Source organism: Myxocyprinus asiaticus, chromosome 22 (genome assembly GCF_019703515.2).
Source record: "Myxocyprinus asiaticus isolate MX2 ecotype Aquarium Trade chromosome 22, UBuf_Myxa_2, whole genome shotgun sequence".
NCBI classification, from domain to species: domain Eukaryota; kingdom Metazoa; phylum Chordata; class Actinopteri; order Cypriniformes; family Catostomidae; genus Myxocyprinus; species Myxocyprinus asiaticus.
The window spans coordinates 17,398,786-17,421,439 of record NC_059365.1 but is presented as its reverse complement, the minus strand read 5'-3'; the positions used below and the strand labels follow the sequence as shown (position 1 = coordinate 17,421,439).

General features: G+C 37.7%; 1 protein-coding gene across 2 annotated transcripts; it reads right to left on the bottom strand.

Moving 5' to 3' along the window:
* Positions 1-853: 853 nt before the first annotated feature.
* asah1a (N-acylsphingosine amidohydrolase (acid ceramidase) 1a) lies at positions 854-4,292 on the bottom strand. Of its 2 annotated transcripts, none has more exons than XM_051650152.1 (14): positions 4,187-4,292; positions 4,000-4,046; positions 3,794-3,884; positions 3,498-3,581; positions 3,324-3,402; positions 3,155-3,229; positions 3,027-3,072; positions 2,745-2,889; positions 2,602-2,656; positions 2,332-2,413; positions 1,934-2,065; positions 1,722-1,845; positions 1,542-1,598; positions 854-1,394 (listed from the first exon to the last, which is right to left on the bottom strand). In XM_051650152.1, exons 1-14 carry the CDS (start codon positions 4,253-4,255, stop codon positions 1,305-1,307), a joined length of 1,176 nt encoding a protein of 391 aa, XP_051506112.1. In that variant the 5' UTR covers positions 4,256-4,292; the 3' UTR covers positions 854-1,304. The 2 variants fall into 2 exon arrangements, with proteins under 2 accessions (XP_051506112.1, XP_051506113.1); XM_051650153.1 differs by having other exon boundaries at positions 4,158-4,271.
* Positions 4,293-22,654: the final 18,362 nt, after the last annotated feature.

The following is a 22,654-nucleotide window of genomic DNA, read 5'->3' as shown; positions in this document are numbered from 1 at the left end:
TCACAATGCACAACAGGTCGAACCTTTAGGCAGATGGGCTACAACAGCAGAAGACCATGTCAAGCATTTTATTAGAACCATAGTGTTCCTGATAAAGTGTTCAATGAATGTATATTTACTTGACAAGTAAAATGGCATAAGATATTAAGTCTTGTTTTCAGAGAAATTTGACATTTTTTTGTTAACTTTATGCTTAAATCAAGAAAAAAAAAAAAAAATTGCCAAAGGGGGTAAGAAAAATACACTTGTTTTCTCTTGGAAATTGTTTATTTTTCTTACCCCATTGGCAAATAGTTTTTCTTGTTTTAAGCATAAACCTCAATAAATTTAGTTTTTAAAGACCGTTATTCCTCTTAAAGCAAGACAAAATATCTTGACACTATCAATAAACTGCCTGTCAAGTAATATATCTTGTTTTAAGAATATTTAGATTTTTATTTATTTTTTTACTGGTAAACAAGACAAAAATACTTACAAAAATTACATTTTGCTCTCTCAAAGGGCCCCAATACAAATAAATGGACAGTGTGACAGTTGCTAAGGATGAAAAAGATACATTGTTGAATGTATGAAAAGTACACATTAACTAATCAACAATTAGGCTGCAGAGGTGTTAGAAGCAATTCCCTGTCAGAGAAAGAATATACAGTAGCTGAACTGCAACTGATAAATAATGTTAAACACTTCAAAATAGTTGGTTTAAATTAGTTTACTATAAAGAGCAATACAGTAATGGGACTGTTATAGGTATTTTCTTTATCAAAGCAATATTTTATTCACAAATTACATACCAGTTTTGATGAACACATTATTTATTGGCTGTCTTTGAATAACACTGATTCAACTCTGTCAGTGAAAATAAGGACTTATGCTTTTTATTCTCATACCAGCATTTACAAAACATCTAAAGTGCTATTACAAAAATAGAATTCATCATCATCACCAAGGATTCACATGATCAAAAAAATAGGTTTCCATGCAGCATTAAAATATTAAAGAAAAAGACCATTGGTATTTACATTTGTTATCCACATGTAGAACAATTAGCAAACACTTTAATAAAAAAAGATCAGTATTTCTAATGAAAATGATCGGTGTTTGTTAATATAAAAGAAACATTTATGCTTGTCTTAATGGCACAAGTGATGCAAAGTCAAAGTGTGAGTAATAACAGATTTAAGAAGAGATGCAGGCAGAACTGCAACCATTACTGTTTTTAACAAGTTCCTTATATATTGACCCGGCAATGTTAGAGATCCACAACAGCATTTAATTTTCCAAAGCTCATTCAGAAGTGATGCAGATCACCATGGTGTGCATGGATTTGGGCAGTCTCTGATATAGGACTCCAGAGTTCCAGTTGAGACTTCCATCAGTGAGGTGTAGGTTGTCAGCTGTAGAGTAAAGGCAGGACAGACACCACACTTAACCATAAAAAGCATCAAACATCTGACTTGTTGGTACAGTGATGTAATCAAACTCTCCAAAAAGTGACGAGCACAAAAATATATCCTCACTCTTGAAGTAGAAGGCACACTTACCTTATTAAGGACTGGTTTAGTTGACAGAACATCATATATTGCTGCTGGAGAAATGTTCTGCAGGAATTTACATTTTGTTATTAAGTACAAAACATTTCTTAATGACTAGCATTTTTGACAAAGTTCAGTTACCGATTAGAAATGCTTTAAAACAACTAAATAATACAAAATACCACATACCGCTTGTGTGGTTTGATTCATGCACTTCATAGCTGGTGTTCTGCGGTCATCCAAGATTATAGGCTTCTCCCAGTGATCATAGTTCGTTTCCAGGACGTACCATCTACCAAGCTTCAAATCAAGTCTTAAACATCAACAGTTACAAATTTAGAGGGCAGTTTAAAACATTGCATAAAGAAATTTTATTCTACTGTGTGATATGATGTACTCACTCCCAGATATCTAATGTGTTTACTCTAGTTCTGGTTATCACACAACCTTGGCCCGTTTGGTTACCACCCAAGATGAAGTAAGCTGGTGCAAGCAATTTTGTCTGAGAAAGCTCATTTTTGGCATCCTCATAACTGAAAGGAAGCAAAACATTCATGATGTTTGATTACTTCAACAATGTTTTTAGTTAGATTAAAATTCTGTATACATTTTAATATAAATTCTCTTGGCGCCTTTGCAAAGAGTGAGAAGATTACTACTTGGTTTGAAGAAGCTATTTTGCAAGTTATTACAAAAAAAGAAATGAAAACTGTGTGCTCACTCTTGGTCACTTACGAAAGGAGAATAGAGGAAGTGATTTTGGTAGCATGTTTTAAAAAGAGTAGATTGTTGATTCTACCTGGTAGCATTTTCCAGAACTTTGCGAGTAAGGAAACTCATCCACATTCCATCCCTCTGGCCAAAAATCCATTCCAGGATCCCTGAGAGAATTCATGATGTTATCTAACCAGTCAACCATGCTTACAATGATGATCTGTGGTTAACTTCGAGAAGAAATATATACTGTTGTCTGGTAATGGCAATTATTTACAAACCATTCAAGCAGAAATGCAAGTCACTTAAAATTTCATATGTCGAAGTGTCCAAGATTATTTTAATTAAGGCTTACCTATGTATCCCCCATCAAAGTTGAAACGTTCATTCATTGTTAGACTCAATTCACCCTACAACCAGGAAAAAAAATTCCTTTTTGCATCATCTTTACATTTAAACAAAGAGAAGCATTTTTTATATATATGTTTATACACATACAGGTCTAATTCCAGTGAGAATGCCAACATATCCAGCAAAGTTGGTTGATTTAAAGACCGTTTTATTCTGCCGTTCGAATTTGACATTCACCACAAGAGGCTTCAGCTTCTCCGTTAAAGTCCATGTTTTATTTTGTCGATCCCACCTACATGAAAAGAAACAAAAACTTTCAAGGTATGGGTATATCGGCTGCATACATCATCCAAAATACATACGGTGTATGCCACAATATGCATACTCCAAAATATATTGCAACAAAATAAACAAAAACACATGACCTACCCCATGAACAATCCAAAGTCCAAATTCCGGGCATGATAAATATTTCCTGGACAAAAATTACAGTAGCTACAAAACTTCTAAATATAAATTTGATCTAAAGAAATGAAGAGAACATGACTTATTCTTACCTTTTAGATCTTCTGCAACAAGTGAAGTGCAAACAGTGAATACCTCGTAAAAAATATTGAACAGCGTAATCTCACCTAGAAGAACACATGCACAAAAATAAATAAATAAATAAAAGCTCATACTCAAATCATGTGAGGTTTAACTCTAGAGCAGAAAAGAACATCTCACCCAGTGGGACACCAGAAACTGCTGAAATTCCCTTAATCTCTTCATTGAAAGGGTAAGGGAGTGTGTCCACAATGAAAGGCTACAACACAGGAAATAAAAGGAATTACATTAAAATAACAGACAAATATATTTCAAATAATATAAGAGTGAATGTTCATACATTTAATTGCTTACCAACTCATTGTCCACCAAATCAATAAGTTTTCCATTGAAAAAGCCCTTGGCCATGTCTTTTATTGTCTGTACCATTGTAATCAACTGCAAAGCAACAATTTATATGAGATCAACCACAGCCTTCTTGTTGAACACAATTAACCACACAAACTTTATTAAAGTATTGTCTACGCTGGGCGCCTATCAGCAGAGAAGCAGAATTCAAAATGCTAATATAATACAAGTCATTACCAGATCATTATATATTGTCATGAAAACCCCAATATGTCATTTATTTAAAATAAAACATTACACACCTCTTTGTTTTTATCTTTAATCACTTGTGTCCACCTCTCGCTTGGGGGTAAATCGAGATTTACAGTGTACCAGGTCACATTACCTTTAAACCTAGATAAATTCAACATCACAAGAGAACAAAACACAGAGCGTATGAAATGAAGGAGCACTTCTTTAGCTTATATCTCATTCTAACTGGACATATGAAGAGAGTAAAATCATGTACGTTGGTCCTTTAGGTGGATACATTCCACTTCTGCAATCCTCCGCAAGCTGCGAATAAAGGCAGAAATGAAATGAGAAACGCATGACACCAGCCGCTGATACTAAACTCAAAACAGATTGTTTTTTGTTTTGTTTGTTTTTATAATCAGTTTTGCTCACTCTGGAGAATTAACTGCAATTAACCTTACCCCTCGAGCAAAGGGTGAGAAAAGAAGTAAAGAAATAATCAAAATGTAATGAACTGAGGTTGGCGTCATTATCGTTCAATGAAGTTTCCCCAACGTTCACTCATTCCACTGCGGAAGGAGGTGGGGAAATACGCTTCACAGCGGAATGTACCATATTATGTGGGGATGCAGTGGCAAATTAAATTCATTTTAGATCCCTAAAAAAAACAAAACTTTGTGTGTATACAAAATAGTGAATGAATTATTTATAAATGCTGAACTAAAAAGTTATTTTAACAATTTATATTTCGTGTGTGCTTGTTTTGAGTACACTACACTAACTAAAGTTCCCCGTCAACCTGCGGCTTGAATTTAACTCCAAACGTAAACAAGGAAGTTCAAGTCAGTTCGTTTAATGTTATGGGTGTATGATCAGAGCCCTTCTATCATATTATCATACAAGGTTAGCATTGCAGTGCATACTGGTGAGGAGAGAAAAGGACGTTTTTAATGGATGTTTATAGAGAAGATGCTTCAATGTGCTGAAAACACTGCTTCTGTGAGGAAACAGCTCATAATTTAATGAATTTAACGCCTGTCCGCTAATCTTTGAAACGTTTTACACTACAGCATCCTTTTAGAATAAACTATGTGTAGAGTTTACCACAATAAAATTGCTTCTTTTTTTTCTCTTTTTTTTTTCAAAGAGAAGACACATACAATTTTGCGACAGATAGGTGTCAGTTTACGGATCTCCCCATTTATTTGTATGGTACCCGCAAACGGTGACTTACTGTCGTAACACGCCAGTTAATGATAGAGCCGCGGAGGTTTTAAACATTGGCATATAAGATCTCTGGTATGATGCGTCCGCTGTGAAAAGAAGCTGAGAATCATTGCTTGAACTTCATTGCTTGCTGTATTTAATGTAAAGTACAGCGAATCATCTAATTCACACTATTGTATATATTACTGCATCATGATTAAAAGCGTCCCTGTTTCTCTTCTGTTATGTTTTAGCGTACTCAACAGATTTTGACAGGAATACAAAACTAATTTGGTATGTTTATTGCTAATTGTCTCTTCTAATGCAGTCCGTATCATATTTGAATTGATTTTGGCAGACCACAAGTCAATAAACATAGCTAATTGTGAGCAGAAATACAGAAAATACAAGGACGCTAAAAACTAGAGTACAAGAGTAATTCACGTGTAATGATTCAGCATATCCAGAAGGAGACGATATAACCCCACTAAGAACCCTAAAACATTTTACAAGCTTTTTATTTATTTATTTTACCAATACAAGGTTATATAGGTTACCAATACTATATATTTTTATTTTATTTTATTTGTTTTAGGTTTGAGGCCATTCATTTTCGAAGTTTTAATAAAGGAAAAGAATGAAGAGACAGTGTTTTGAATTTGAATACCATTTATTATTTACAAATTGCAATTCATTATCTAAGTATTCATCTAAAAGCACTGAACATCTCTGTTTAGGTTAATGAAAGAGTACAATTAGGTAAATAATTAAGATATAAATGATTTACGGTTATGTATGCTTACTTAGCAGAAATTATATTTTTAATCCAAATATATGAAGCTTTGACCTTTGGAATATTAACATTTTTAACTATACACTATCACTATTCTTGTTGAATTACAGACTGGAAGTTTTCATATCTCCTTAACTGATTTGCACTGCTCTGACCTCGGGCAGTAATGAGTTTCTTACCACTGTCTGCTTTCTGTATTTCCCAAGGCATTAAAAAATATTTTCTCAAAGTGACAGATCAGCATGTTCAGCAAAACAAATCAAATTTCAGCAAACTGGCCCTACTAACACCAGCCTCAGTTTCCCGTTACAGAGAAAGAGCATTACTAATCCAGGAAAAGGGGGAACACAGAAACAATATCTCAACTTTGGCTACAGCTGATCAGTCAAAAAGTAGACGAGGAATATAAACACACAGTGAACTTTTTGTGCTGAAATGGTGTCCTTGTTTGACCAAGTGCTTTGAAGCAATATTGCCCTTAAACTCAATGGGTGTGTCTCAATCAGCTCCCTAGTTCAGTAGTCAGGGCACTGATCAGGGAGTCAGCCATTTTAAGGGCTGTCTCAGTAGCAAAATCACTCACTAAAAAATCCCACAATGCACGTAAAAATCAGGGAGCATCGTTGCTCACTATGTTCCCTTACCAGAAACATTGTCATGTCTTCTGAAGTCTCTCACATTAAAAGACGAGCACAAGTGTAAATATATGATGTCAAAGCCTTATTTTCTCTTTAAAAGAGTTGTTTGTAATTTCTTTCATCCATAATGACCATGAAAGGGAAACAATCTTTTAAAAATTAGAGTTGTTAAATGTAGGTTTAAAATATACTCCTTTATATTTTTATTTCTTTATTTAATGTCATTTATCCTTCATAATAACACTGTACGTTTGAATATCTTGTTGAATATCTTGATGATGTTGATTAATAACTGAATGCGCAAGCTCTTTATCGTGTCGCAGGTAAATGAGTCATAAGTGTCCCAATGTTTAATGGACGAACACCCTTGCCAGTGCCCAAATTTGTGTTCACAATATACTGATTCATGGCATAGGGAGCTGACTGAGACACACCCAATATTATATTGTATTCACATAAAATAAATATAGAATGTAAAGATTTACCAGACTGCTGTAACACTTAATAGCCACAGAACATCAGTGTTGCATAAAACATTTTTTTTTTTTTTAGCTATTTATGTTTCTGTGGAGGCAGATCTTTAATATACAAGCACACACTACTGCAGAGTGGTAAATGAAGCACAGAGAAGAGTTTGAATTATGGGTCTTTCACAAATAGGAGATAAAAGCAGGCTGGCTGCTCAGCCAGCTGAGAATCCTCAATTAATTAAACATTTCCTAGTGATTTTCCCCTCTGATAGAACTTATCTCCAAAGTCGGGGGTGTGTTCTCCTTATAAGCCATTACATCAATAAAAACAGAATGTGAGGGACTTGTTTATATACCCTAGCTTTATATACTTTCACTGCAATCTTGCACCAAAGCTTAAGGCAGTTCATTCATCTGTCTCAGAGTCCAAATAAAATGCTAAAATGAGGATGGATTGGGGGGGGGGGCACTTTATTCAGACACTTTAAATAATACCTCATTTATAAAAAGGCTGTCTAAAAGAATGTCTGTGGCTTCAGGTTCAAGGGTAAAGCTATTATGTCATGCCTTCAGGAGGCTCATATTACACCATGTCTAACAAAGGAAAGCTGCCCACACTACTTTGCCTTGCTTGTTTGTTTGTTTTAACTCTCTATATCTGTCCATTAAAATCAGCTTGTCACTTTGCATTAATGAATAAAGAGGTGACCCTGTGCATGCATTGAAAATATATTACTTTTAAAGGAAAAACTAGCAAAAGTAGCACAAAAGCATCCATCATGCTCAGTTTTCAGAGGACAGTTGCTGGACCAGTACATTGCAGGCTGCATGTTAAATATGTACAGTATATCATGTCAGCTACTCTGTGAAAAGATAGCATATATCTGGCATTAATGATAATATATCTTAACTTGCTTCTTTTTGATATACTGCACGCTTGTTTCCATTAAAAGGCAACAACTTTATCTAACTTTATTTTTTACTAGATGTGAATAACAAAAACTAAACAATATGGTATGAGAGGCCATGCTATATTGTGAATATTGTCACGGCTGAAGGGCGTTGTTAGGCACGACTTGAAGCGGAGGGCCTGCAACCCCTTCAGCCGTGACTATATTCACAATATGGCACAGCTTCTAGTGCCTTATTGCTTTTATAAAATGGTTACCACATAATACAAATATTAAGGACACAAATGTTCATTAAAACATAATTGTTTTTAATTAAAATGCCATCCTTCCGCTAGATGAAATAGTCCCTGACAGTAAAGAGTAAACAGAACATTGCTAGGCAACAAGAATTACTGTCAGCTATGGGTGCTGTGGAGTGATACAAATATAAGTTCCGTGAAGAGGTCAGAGCTGTGCTTTATCAGGAATAAAGCCAGAGAATATTTAGCAGAGACAGGCCACTTCTATTAAATGAATGGGAGAAATTGAAACACCCAACGGTCAACAGATGTAGAAAGGAAGTCCCGCCTTATATAATAACCTGCGCCCTGAAGGGAGTGGTCAACTTTCGGCACAAAGCCTTTGGCACCCCAGGTTCATCAATGGACATGATCAAACTCCCCCTTGTCGATTTATGTATGCCACGACTGTCGTGTTGTCGGTTCTGATCAGAACATGAAACCCCTGGACGACTGGTCAGAAAGTCATTAATGCTAGAAATACACAGAGTAATTCCAGACAATTTATTTATTTATTTATTTATTTATTTTTTGTGCAAGGTCACCTGAGCACCTGTTCAGGTGCCAGAGGCTGGGTGCCCATTGCACATGGCTCCCCAGCCCGTGTTCGACGCATCCGTCATGACCACTTTGCGTCTGGACACTTGACTGAGTGCCTCGCCCATTTGATAGAATGTGGGCATTTTCCAAATGGTTAACGTGGCTATACGCGGCCGTGTCGCCATGAATGATGGGGTACAGTACCTTCAGTCTGAGCCAGCACTGAAGTGGTCTCTTCTGCAGTAGTCCCAGGGGGGTGACCGCTGTTGCAGAGGCCATGAGGCCGAGGGCTCATTGAAAAAGCTTCAATGGAAACGTTTTTCTGAGCTTGAAAATGTTCAAACACCGGTGAATGGAATGAACTTGTTCTTCCGTCAGGCACGCCATCATAGAGACTTAGTTGAGATTCATGCCCAACAATGAAATCTGATGGCTGGGCGTTAACTTGCTCTTTGACCAGTTGACATTCAGTCCCAAACACTTCAAATGTGCAAGTAACAGGTCTCTGTGTTTGCAAGCTTGTTCCTCTGACTATGCTAAGAGCAACCAGTCATCGAGGTAATTCATAACTCGAAGGCAGCTCAGCCTCAGCGGAGCGAGTGCCGCATCAACACATTTCGTGAATGTACCTCGTGAATCGTAGCACGTAGTTGTGCTCAAGCACATAGCAGAACGTAATTTCCGGCTCGCGACAGCGGCAAAAGTGAGAGGGCTATTAGACGATATTGAGGTGCCTAAAATCTCTGCGTTGCGACATAGTGTCAACAACAGTACAAACAGGCATTGAAATGACCTGAGTCAAGGCACTAATGGCAGCGAGGTGGCTATTAGGTGACGTGGCGGCACCTAAAAACTCTCTTGCATCACAGGCTGTCTCCTAGCATGTTGACACACTCTGTTCCCAGCTCGTAACAGCGGGGTAAACGAGAAGCACAGCAAGGCGACAGTGCCAGAGACTTGAACTCTCACTGAATAGAGAGAACGTCAAGCCATAATAAGCTGTTCATGTGGCTCTGGAAGAACGGCACTGGCGGCAAAACTCGGAGGCATGCCAACATGGTAAACACTGTTTTTTTAAGGCTTAAACAAGAAATCTTCAGGCATGGAACAGGAGAGACCACTGGATAGAGAAGAGGAGGGATGCAGGATCAAGGGACGCAGGATCAAACCGAAAATCACCCTCAAATTCTCCACGCTCTGTGTTCAGTTCTTGCTAAATATAGGGAGGAGAGGGGGATGGCATCAAGTTCTGCAGAAGCAGGTGAAGAGCAAAGCATTTGAGTATTATGCGCTCACTATAACATGATCAATCTCAATGAGCGCTGCGTGCCAGGCAGGGATAATGTTAGTGACATAGCACCCCTCTAATCATAAACTCTGCTGAACGTGATCGCATCATGTGCGCCATGCATCACGGCCGTACTGGGCAGGCGAAGCCGCTTTATGTGGAGAACAGTTCTCTGTGCTCTATATCCCGTCCTTACGCGCCTCCCTCATGCGGTCCCTCGGAAGCTGCAGAAGGAGTATGGCGGGAGGAGAGGGGACTGGCTTCAGCTTTTAGAACTAAAGCGAGTGGAGAGCAAAGCATTTCGAGTTTTTATGCGCCCACCAAAAACGTAATTAAACTCGGCGAGCACTGTGTCAGCGTGGGCTCTGCCCAGGTAATCACAGCGCTTGTGTTGAACGGCGAAGACACCTGATTTAGAGGAGAAACACAAGGCACAATCCGGCAATAAATCCTCCCCAAATGAACCCGCAGAAGGAGTATAGTGGGAGGAGAGGGGGATGGCTTCGGATTTCAGAACGAAAAACGAGAGCAAGCGTCTTTTGAGATTCATGCATTCACAGTGAACACAATCAGCCTCAACGAGCGCCACTGTAGGTAAAACAGCGCTCGTGCCCACCAGACAGAGGGTTTTCATGTGCTTGTGGAAACATTTGCAAAACGTCATCTTTATAAACATGTCGATAAGCAAACGGCTCTTTTACGAGTGTGCACAGGATACAAATACACATTCAGGCACAATCAGGCTGTAGCACTTATGTTACACGCTTACAGAAAATCCAATACAATCCAATAATTCAAAGGATACTTTCCACTGAGGCCCACAGGCTGCAGAATAATCTGTTCACTGTGAAGCGGTGAAAATGGCGAAGATGTCTCCCCTGCCCGCTGTCCCACAGGAGGGAAATTCCACACACTGCTGTTCAACAGTGAATGTAGTAATCCGCGATCGCTGGAGCACCACAGGGGGTAGAAGATCCACCTGCTGTGAAAGGTGCAGATCTTGATGACAATTCTAGTAGAGAGAAATAACATTTTCGTGTGGAGTACGAGAGAGAAAGATTATAGGCACCCTGAAAAAGAAAATTCTGAGGAGATGACGCGCATGAGGGAGGCAGAGAGCAAAGCGTTATCTGCCAATTAAAATTGGCAAGAATTTGATTGACTATGCCTGCGGGGATAACCCCATAGTGTCAGCTATGACGCAGCATTCATGACTGAATTGAAAGGGAACTATTTAAAGAACAAATGTAACAGTGTATGTGATTGCTGATTTCTCTAAAGTTAAAGTGCTTGTAGCTTTAAACTGGTACTGTATATTGTCAAAGCTGAAAATGATTCAAACATCTGTCTAGCAGGACAATAAATCATACACCAATAGAGGCCTCAAAGCTAATGGCATTGTAGTACTGGAGTTTTTTCATTTGTCTCAAAAAGTCTCCTGGGCCTAAAATGTTTCTCTGACATTATGAAATGCTCCCACATTGCAAATCAGCTGGAAAACAGCTGAATTCTCAGAGTTTCAAAATGAAACGGCTTATCATTCAAACTTACAAATGATAACACACAATCACAAGGTTTCTATTGCGCATATTAGGAAATTAAAGAGATAGTTCACCCAAAAATGAAAACAGATGTGTATGACTTTCTTTCTTCTGCTGAACACAAACAAAAATTTTTAGAAGCCTGTTTCAGCTCTGTAGGTCTTCACAATGCAAGTGAATGGGTACCAAAATTTTGAAGCTCCAAAAGCACATAAAGGCAGCGTAAAAGTAATCCATACGACTCCAGTAGTTAAATCCATGTCTTCAGAAGCGATATGATAAATTAGAAACAGATTAAAGATATTGAAGTCCTTTTTTTTACTATCAATCTCCACTTTCACTTCTTTTGTTTTTGGTGATTCACATTCACACCTACTGGGCAGGGAGGAGAATTTATAGTAAAAAAGGACTTAAATATTGATCTGTATTTCTCCCACATCTATCATATCACTTCAGAAAACATAGATTTAACTACTAGAGTCTTATGGTTTACTTTTATGCTGCTGTAACAGTATAAGGACGGGCAAGGAGGAGGCAGGAACCGGCTGAACAGTCAACGTAAGTTTAATGACAAAACTCAAACTTAAAACAACATAAAACATAAGGACACAGAGACACATATGCAGCGCGGCCATGTGCATCTCTCTCTATACTCAAACTGGCATCTCCGGCCCCCCTTTATCTCGCTCTCCCACTGATCATCTGATTCAGTGCCGGCTGTGCACCCTCATGGCCCGGCCATGCCCTCCTCGACACAGCTGCCTTTATGTGCTTTTGGAGCTTCACAATTTTGGTACCCATTCACTTGGACCTACAGAGCTAAGATATTCTTCTAAAAACCTTAATTTGTGTTCAGCAGAAGAAAGAAAGTCATAAACATCTGGGATGGCATGAGGGTGAGTAAATGATGAGGGCATTTAGTTATTTTTGGGTGAACTATTCCTTTTAAATGGGTAAAGTCAGACTAATATTGGGATGTTTATGGAAATCATAAAGACCACATAATCGTATATCAATTTTGAGAAAGCTACTTTAAAACTAGCTTCCCAAGCTACCACATAATCTACTCTTAGACATAGGGTTGACCAGAATCTCACTCTTTCTTACAAATGTGGATCAGACAGTTGCAGAGACAAATCTTCTTCAGCAGTAATCTAGGGCACAAGAACTTTAAGTAGATAAGATCCACTCTCAAGAGTCAACCACCTGGTCTTGTTGGATCCAAAGCCATTTAAAGTAAAAGGCATTAGCAAGCTCAGTAGTTGTTTTTAGGCTCAGCCCAGCTACAGAACGGAATTAGATGTGGTTTACTGGAACAATGTCATGTCACATTAAAGAGCTAATTAGCCAGTGCTATGGGAGTGCTTACCTTGCTAGGTTGCTAAGAATTTGAGTTTGACAGAACCTTTTATTTTATTTATTTTTTAACCTTAATCTACACTCTCTGAGTATAAGGGAGAAACGAGGAGAAATGTGACACTGATGGCATCTGTCTAGCTTCATGGATTTTATTGACAAAGTTCAACTTTTTTCAACCCAGAACACAAGCTGCCATGTTATTGTGTTGTAGCATCCAGCTTGTTAAATTGTGCCTTTCACAAAGTTAATCATGACACTGTTGTCCCAACATAAAGTCAGTATTGATGTCTTGCACCCACATGGTTGCATTTTCAAGGTTGCCACATTACTGCAATGGGGTCACATGTATATACACTGATTATAATTAGCTAAAAGTATCAAAGTATCCCAAATGTCATCCATTTAATGTATTGTTATTGACAGCAGTATCACAGGGAGTTAATGTCAGAAAATCTGATGCAACACAAATTAGTGAATGCAATTTTGCTTAACTTTATTTTAATTTCCATAAATGTTATAAGATTTGTTTGTTAATTAAACATTTTCAATTTGCCCTGTGGCTCAAAACTTTAAAGAATTTTATTCACAAGGAAATACATCTCCCTTGAATGAGAACTTGAGAAAGTCCTGAACTTTATATAGTTCAGCTTACACATCACAATAGTTTCAATTATGCACTGTCAACAGTATTCTTTGTGGACATTTTTTTAAATTTTTGTGATAGTACAAAATGTGCTTTTAAAACCCCATTCTGATAAACAGGGAAGATTTATTTATTAAAAATTTGCCTTTCCACCCTCTGTTGATTTCAAATGCTGTTCAATCAATATAAGGGATCTAATTTATTAAAAGACTACCAGAATGGACTTGCTTTCGATCTTCTTGTGATGGATTGTTGCTTTGTTTCTTCATTTTTTTTTGACTGCTGTGAGTTGCTCTAAGTTTTAGGCAGTCCAGACTCAAGCCCAAAAATTTTCAAATGCAGAAACTTTACAATAACACTAGGAATGTATATTAAGAAAGTAAAGGTCAGTTTTGAGTTTTTGTTGACTTAAAGGCCCCATGAGAGGCTGCATCTGAGGCATTATATGTGGCACAATTGAATCAGAATCCGACTTTCTGATATTTGTAGAAATTTGATTTCTATGAGAAATTCGTTTTTCTTTTCTTTGGGTTTGATGAGAATAAACTAAGAAATTTCAGTGGCTCATTTCATTGCATCCAGTATAAACAGGATAGTTATATTATATGTAGTTATATGTAGAAAAATATATTTTTTTAAATCTTTAAGAGTAACCATGAGCCTTGAAAAAGAGAAGCTAATAATACAACAACAACACACATTTTCATGAGAGTAAAAAAGCAAAAAGGAAATGTAGGCTGTAAGTGAATCTCAACTTGCCTTATTGTAATTGCATTTGTCTTTGTTCAATGAGTGATGCACTTATAACAAACTCATTAACTGCATCAGAGACCTGCGCAATCCACCATTAGGAACATATTGTATTACAAATATTCAAAGTCACAAAGAACCTTATTACCAACATTTTGTCTGATTAATTAAACTACTCATTTTTTATTAAGCTCTGTCAGAAAACACGACACAAATACACAACACTTGAATTTGCATTCTGTGTGACTTCCTGTTTCCTATTCCGGTTGCTGCTGGCATGCTGCACGAGTCTGTTTTTTTTTTTTTTTTGTAGCTTGCTAGCCTGCTTAGCATTGCTTATTCTACTATGCTCATCGTTTTATTTTACAGCATGCTTAATTTTTTTCCAAGCTTTTCTACTGTTTCAACTGCGTGTATATTACCGCGCGCACCCGTTTTCTTTCTTTACTTTTTTCCGCTTGTCTACATCTCGCATTTCTACTGTGTGCATTAGTTTCCTCCTCTGTGTTTTACACAGATTATTGCATCAATCTCAAACATCTGCTGATCCGGAATTAACACAACAACAGCAAACAGTTGCGTGAGGGATTCACATCGATCTCAAACCCCTGGCGCTTAAGAACAACCATAACAACAACAACAACAACAACAAACAATTGCGGTAAGTCATGGCATCCACTCATATTATTGCTTCCTGCATTGCATACCACATGTTTACTATAGCTTTTTCCATCAGCAGTGAGGGGTTTACATGTGATAAATATAAGGAATTAGTCAGGCTGACAGAGAAGTTTAATGAGTTAGAGGCACGCATCCGAATGCTAGTGGAGGTCAAAAAGAGAGAGAAGCCGGTAGATACTGTTTCAGATGTGGGCAGTACAGTGAGCAACACACACACTTTGGTTCTGGCTGTAGAGCCCCCACAGCAGGGGGTTTGGGTGATGTCTCGGCAGCATACTCGCTCAGCAAAGCAACACCACTCTCCCATTCCTGTTAGGGTTTCCAATCGATTCTCCCCACTCAGTGATGCACCCACTGAGAATCATTTGAAAGAGCCTTGGTCATAGGTGATTCTATTGTAAGGAATGTGGAAATGGAGACTCCAGCCACTATTGTTAAATGCATTTCCGGTGCCAGAGCGTCTAACATCAGATCAAGTTTACAAGTGCAGGCTAATTCTAAATGTAGATTTTCTAAAATTGTTATTCATGTCAGCACTAACGATATCGGGCTTCACCAGTCGGAGATCACTAAAGATAATGTTAAAGAAATGTGTGAACTTGCAAAAACTATATCAGACACTGTAATATGCTCCGGCCCCCTCCCTGCTCATCGTGGTGATGAGGTTTATAGTAGATTAGTGTCACTGAATGGCTGGATGTCTGAGTGGTGTCCGAAGAATAGCATAAGATTTATAGACAATTGGAAGAGTTTTTGGGGTCGACCTGACCTGCTAAAGAAAGACTGACTCTATCCCTCCAGGGAAGGTGCCACTCTCCTATGTAGTAATATGGCTCATAGCCCAGGTCAGGAAGTAGACAGACTGGCTAATCCGAACGTCTGCTAGCTGCCATGAGACGTCACACAGATCACATTAACTACAACATATAGAGACTGTATCACCTAGATATCATATAGAGACTGTGTCTGTTCCCCGAAATACCAAACACAAACCCCTCCCTAAAACATTTAGAAAAAAACTGATTAAGGTAAAACTTAAAATAACAAAAAAAAAAATAGAAGATAAACATCATATAAAGGTAGGGCTACTAAACATTAGATCTCTTTCAACCAAAGCACTAATTGTAAATGAATATTTTAGATGCCCTCTGTTTGACCGAACCCTGGCTTAAACCGAATGAATATATTAGTTTAAATAAATCTACTCCCCAGGTTATTGTTATAAACATGAGCCTCGCATGAAGGGTCGAGGAGAAGGTGTTGCTGCAATTTACAGTGATGTTTTTGGTGTTACTCAGAGGACAGGATGTAAGTTTAAGTCTTTTGAACTAATTATGCTTAATGTGACACCGACAGATACAATTAAAAAATCTCTGTTGTTTTTTGCACTTGCTACAGTATATACTGTAGATAACCCGGGCCGTATTCTGATTTCCTTGGTGAATTTGCAAAATTTCTATCAGATCTACTAGTTTCTGCGTATAGTGCTTTAATTGTTGGTGATTTCAACATTCACACAGATAATGAAAATGACACATTGGGATTAGCATTTATCGATATTCTAAACTCTCTTGGAGTCAGACAAAATGTGACAGGACCAACTCATCGGCATAATCATATGCTAGATTTAATTCTGTCATATGGAGTTGATATTGATACTATAGAAATTCTGCTGCAGAGCGATGACATCCCAGATCATTACCTCATATCCTGTATGCTGCGATCAGCTAATGTTACTCAATTTACACCATGCTATTGTTCAGGTAGGACTATTCTTTCGACAACTAAAGATAGCTTCACTAATAATCTTCCAGATTTATCTCATATACTCAGTAAGCCAAAAAGTCTAAAAGAACTTGAAGTAATATCAGAAAATATAAATACAGTCTTTTCTAGCACTCTTGATAGTGTTGCCCCCCTTCAATTAAAAGAAATTAAAGAAAAAAGCCCCACACCATGGTACAATGATCACACTCATGCTCTCAAGAGAGCCGCTCGGAAAATGGAGCGCAAGTGGAAGAATACAAAATAAGAGTTATTTCGTGGTGCATGGAAGGATAGTGTCTGTAGCTACAGACAGGCACTAAAAGTTGCCAGGTCAGCATATTTTAGAAAACTCATAAAAAAATAACCACAACAATCCTAGGTGTTTATTCAGTACTGTAGCTAAATTGGTTAGGAATAAAGCCTCAACTGAACCAGATATATCCGTCGCAGCACAATAGTAATGACTTTCATTACTGATAAAATTGAAATAATCAGAAATAAATTTGGAATTATGCAATCGTCTGTCACAGTACCACAGAAAACAGTATCTCATAATTTTCCTCCCAGGCAGCTTCAATCCTTCACTGTCATAGGTCATGAAGAGCTAGCAAAACTTATCGAAACATCAAAAGCCACAACATGTATGTTAGATCCAATACCAACTAAGTTCTTAAAAGAGATATTCCCTGTAATCTCAGAACCTCTTCTTAAAATAATTAACTCCTCGCTATCCTTAGAACATGTCCCAAGAAACTTTAAAATGGCAGTTATCAAACCGCTTATTAAGAAGCCACAGCTTGATCCTGGAAAATTGGCTAATTATACTAGAAAAGGTAGTGTCCTACCAACTATGTTCATTTCTACATAGAAATAGTATATATGAACAATTTCAGTCAGGATTTAGGCCCCATCACAGTACAGAGACTGCACTTATCAAAGTTACAAATGACTTGCTCTTATCATTTGATTGTGGCTGCATTTCTCTTCTAGTGCTTTTAGATCTTAGTGCTGCCTTCGACACCATAGACCACGACATTCTCTTGAAAAGGCTTGAGAATTATGTTGGCATTTGTGGACTTGCAGTAGCATGGTTTAGGTGCTATTTAGCAGGCTGCTACTCCTTTGTCTGTGTAAACGAGGAATTGTCAAATCAAACAAAAGTTAAGTATGGAGTGCCACAGGGATCTGTTTTTGGGCCTCTGCTTTTCTCCTTATATATGCTTCCCCTGGGAGAGATTATCAGGAATCGTGGAATAAGTTTCCACTGTTATACCGACAATACCCAACTTTATATTTCTTCGAAACCCAACGAAATTTCACAATTCTCCAAATTAGCAGAGTGTATCAATGAAATCAAAGATTGGATGGCCAGAAATTTCCTTCTACTCAATTCCGACAAAACAGAGGTACTAATTATTGTACCAAAAACCTCTAAAAAATAAGCAGCAGAAATATAATTTGACTCTCGATGGATGCACTGTTACATTGTCTTCTACAGTGAAGAACTTAGGTGTTATATTTGATACCAATCTGTCCTTTGAAAATCAAATTTCCAGTGTTTGTAGAACAGCATTCTTCCACCAGAAATATTAAGTTACGACACATGCTCTCTGTTGCTGATGAAGAAAAACTAGTTAATGCGTTCAATGATGTCCTGCAAGTTCAATAAATAAACTTCAATTGGTTCAAAATGCAGCAGCCAGAGTGCTGACTAGAACCAAGAAATATGATCATATTTCCCACATTTTATCATTGTTACATTGGCTACCTGTCAAATTTCATATTAATAAATTTTATTTGTTAACTACGTACAGAGCTTTGAATGGTATAGCTCCACAGTACTTAAGTGACTTTCTACCATGCTATGTTCCATCATGTCATTACAATCGCAAAATTCTGGCCCGTTAATTGTTCCTAGAATATCAAAATCCACAAAAGGAGGTAGATCATTTTCCTATTTGGCTCCTAAACTATGGAATAGTCTCCCTGACACTGTTCAGGATGCAGACACACTCACTCAGTATAAGTCTATACTAAAGACTCATTTATTTACCCAGGCATACACCTAATTTATCCATCAAATCACAAATAAGGCTGCTTTAGTTAGGTCTGCCGGAACCAGAAACATTTATCATGATCTATAACTCTGCAAAAAATGTAATGGCATCTATGCTAATATTATTCTATTTGTTTCCCTGTCTCAACCTCAGGATTCATATCCAGAGCCGGCCAGATCCACCTCTGTTCCTGCTTGGTGTCGGACTCCACTGCTATGTGTCTCTGAGTGATGACGACTAAACACAGCAGGTGCCAGACAGACATCACTTCAGTCTATTACGATGGACTTCAGAGGATGAACTGATGCCAACTCCAACCATAAGACATGGGATACTTCATATGCCACTGCCTGAACCTTGGATTTAGGATAGACCTCACCAAAATGACCTGCTGGTTGAACTGCGATGCACCTCATCGATCTCTGCCTGCATCACCTTGGTCTAATGATGGACTACACTCTTAAAATGGAATACACAGACTTTCAATTATTTGCCAACAAAAGCCTTCATTGGCCAACTAACAAAGGACAATGCATCAATGTGAACTTCTGCATTTAATCCAGGCTGAACTTCAAAGACATTAGTCATTAATCTTACAGTTCTTACAAAATCATTGTTTAAACCTGACCCTTAACACTTACTTAGTTTACTAATTTTAAACCATGACCTGCACTGCACATAAATAACTAAGATTGGCCTTATATTCATGCTGGTTAGCCAAATGGGAACTGGCCCCCACAGTGAGCCTGGTTTCTCCCAAGGTTATTTTTCTCCATTAACAAACATCTTATGGAGTTTCGTGTTCCTTGCCAAAGTTGCCTTTGGCTTGCTTACTGGGGTTCTAAATACAATTATGATTTAATCATTTAATTATTTATTTTATACACAATTTACAATCATATTTAATCAAACTACACAATGATGACTGTAAGACTTTACAGATATTACAGTTTTCATTTTCTGTTAATGCATGATTTTCTGTAAAGCTGGTTTAAAACAATGTGTGTTGTGAAAAGCGCTATACAAATAAAAATGACTTGACTAATACTCTAATAGCACATCAAATTTGTTATTAACTTTACCTGTGTACTTGGCCCTGTCTGCCCACTGTGCACAAGAAGAATGATTAAACTGCATTCTCCTCAGCACAAGATAAGCCAGTGCATAATGCATCAAAACCATTGCCTATAATGAGAGCGAAACGTTTTGAAATCTATGTAGTTGAAATCTGATTTGTGATTTGTAAATGAATAGTAAAAGATAACAATATTATTTTTAAGCTAATTTCTACAACTAGTGGTATGCGTTATGTCAATCAATTGAGACATCAGTTTGCAGGATATTAGTTAGTGGCCTAATAAGTGGGTAAGAGTTGATGTATGTAATTTCCATGGCTATGTAGGGCTTTACTGGTTGTTTAGATCAGTGTTACTATCAGAAATAATTAATAATTATTATAATAGTTATTAATTAATATTTAAATTAATCAATTGAATCTAACTCATTAAAACCTCATATGAGTTCCAGTAAATGTAGTGTGCTACGTTTAGGAGCAAGTTTGGTTATTAGCAATAATTAATAATTATCAAAGGTAATTATTAATTATTAAAATCAATAGAACATTGATGAGAATCAATGTTAGCTTTTTTTTTAATCCTTTAAATCAACAATTATCAAAGATAATTGTTAATTGTTAACATCGATGAAACATTAATTAAAATTAACACTAGCTTATTGATCATTCAAATTCAACAACCATCAAAGATAATTATCAATTATCAAAAATCAATAGAATATTAATAAGGATTAACATTGACGGGGCACCACCCTGGAATCAGGGACTAATAACCAAATATTAAAACAGTCTCAATATTAGATTGTTTTCTTAGGAAAATCGACATCCGAAGAACATCGATTTTCGGGGAAAAAACAATGAATGAAGGTTTGAATCCGAGCACTGACATCCCGTCAGCATGACACAGGTGTATGCAAAACAAACCAAAACACTTCTCTTTGTAATATAAACAAAGTTTATTTATGCAGTAATATCAATTAATAATTAATACAATGCAGTCAAGAAACTTCCGACTTACAACTACAAACGAAACAGTGATATGATTAGATATGGAAATAAATATAATCCTATAACACATAACGTGTGTGTGTGTGTGTGTGTGTGTGGGTGTGTGGTTAGTACGAGAGAGAGAGAGATGATTAAGTGACAGCCCTAAAGCCGATTTCGCGATAGTGGGAGAGAAAGCAGCTCTCAGTTTATCACTCAGAGACGCGGTTTTACGAGCGGGGCTCATAAAAGTCCCGTGTTATTTGACTCTGTAATGGATGAACTCAGTTGCTGTCTCACCCGCGATGGCGAAATTGCACAACAATCCAATTTGGTTGGACCACAATACAACAAAACAAATTTGTGATAATTAATACCCTGAGTATTAATAATGAGCAGACATGGTGGTCTGTAAACTGTACAAGCAAAACCCTTGAAACACAAGAATAACACACTATAATATTCTATCTCTGCCCAGACGTAAACCTCTTACTTGAATCGCATGAGGACACAGGTAGAATGTGTTTTCCTCCATCCTTTAACTCTAACCTGGTTCCTTGAGGCTCGGGTGATGACGGGAGGCCGTTTCCTCGCTCTGTCGGTGGGCGGTACGGCTGTTGATTCTCGGCGGGCTGGTGGAGAAATCAGAAACGTCGACTTGATTGAAGATAGAAGAGAAATCTTTAATCTCTTCACTTCTGTAGGCAAACGGATGAAGATGCGAATTGCTCGGCAGTCTCCTTCGGATCCGTTAGAGTGTTCGGTTGAACACAGAGAAATCTCAACTCGTCCAGCGAGATGGAGATTGTATGGCCACAGTTTCAAGTCGGACGTTACTTCCTTGTGCCACGAGGTTGCACCGGAGAGCAGCGAAGAGCTGCGTCCACACGCTGCAAACAAAGTCGCTGGAAGCAAATCCCGGAAGCATTTCAGAGGTATTTCATCTCCTGATGATGTCATGTTTGAGGGACGTTCTGTTGTGTGCCTCATCCAATAGGAGTTGAGAGTTCGATCCTTTAGTGAGCAAGGCTTCATGGATTTGTAGTCTGTTTTGGACTCCCTTTGTTTGATTTTGGCGTGATTTTTATCAGTAAGATTTACGACTTGGAAGGTGGGGGCTTGAGTAAGTTTTTTACGACTGTATTAGGCCTGCCTTTGTCTTCTATCTGAATACATGAGGCCCAACATTCCCCCCTTTGCTCTGAAGAGTTGGTTGTTGTCCAGCATCTTTAGAGCAACTGAAGGGCCGAACAGTTCTTGTCGGTTCACAGTAACCTGTGGGTTACGCCATCCATGTATTCCTGATAGGAAATAAAAATGGTTGCACAGTCCATACAGTTCATTAGAGTTCACAGAGGCTTTATTGTCTGGACAGAGATTGAAGCACATCTGGGCATAGAACTTCCAGCTAAATCTAAAACTACATTCATTACACATAAACATTTCAAGTTATTGGAAGGCACAGCATTAACCATAACACAATCCTTTGTCTTCTATCTGAATACATGAGGCCCAACAGCTGGCACAGAAATAGAAGGGAGAATATTGTATCAGTTTGGTTCTTTGTCATTGTCCTCCACTGACAAAAGATGTATGGACAGAGACTTAATGAAAGTGTCTATCAGTGCAGGGTAGAAACTTCACCTCAAGAAGCTCCTTCAGTTGTTCTAATAGGGAGGCTTTAATCTGTCATTGTCTGGAGGTTCCTCAGACACACTAAAGTTAGCAGGAGTATTTAGGTGTATTGTATTTCAAAGGGCAATAAATCTAGTAAGGTTGTACTAGAGATTCTTGAGAACCAATTTTAGTGTAATAGTGGAGTAAGAAAATAAAAGCCATATGTATTTAAGATAGAAAAACATTGGAATGGCTTTAATGAATGTGCGAGGTATTTGAATGGTAATGAGTAATGGCGTTCCTAATTAGTAGAGTTCTAGATGACAAA

Bases quoted from the DNA above. Each gene is read 5' to 3' on its own strand.
- asah1a (XM_051650152.1), bottom strand. From the start codon at position 4,255: ATGACGCCAACCTCAGTTCATTACATTTTGATTATTTCTTTACTTCTT. The intron at 3,403-3,497 runs GTAAGCAATTAA...CCTGTGTTGTAG, and splicing joins ATTTGGTGGACAATGAGTTG to CCTTTCATTGTGGACACACT. The intron at 1,599-1,721 runs GTATGTGGTATT...AAATTCCTGCAG, and splicing joins TGAATCAAACCACACAAGCG to AACATTTCTCCAGCAGCAAT.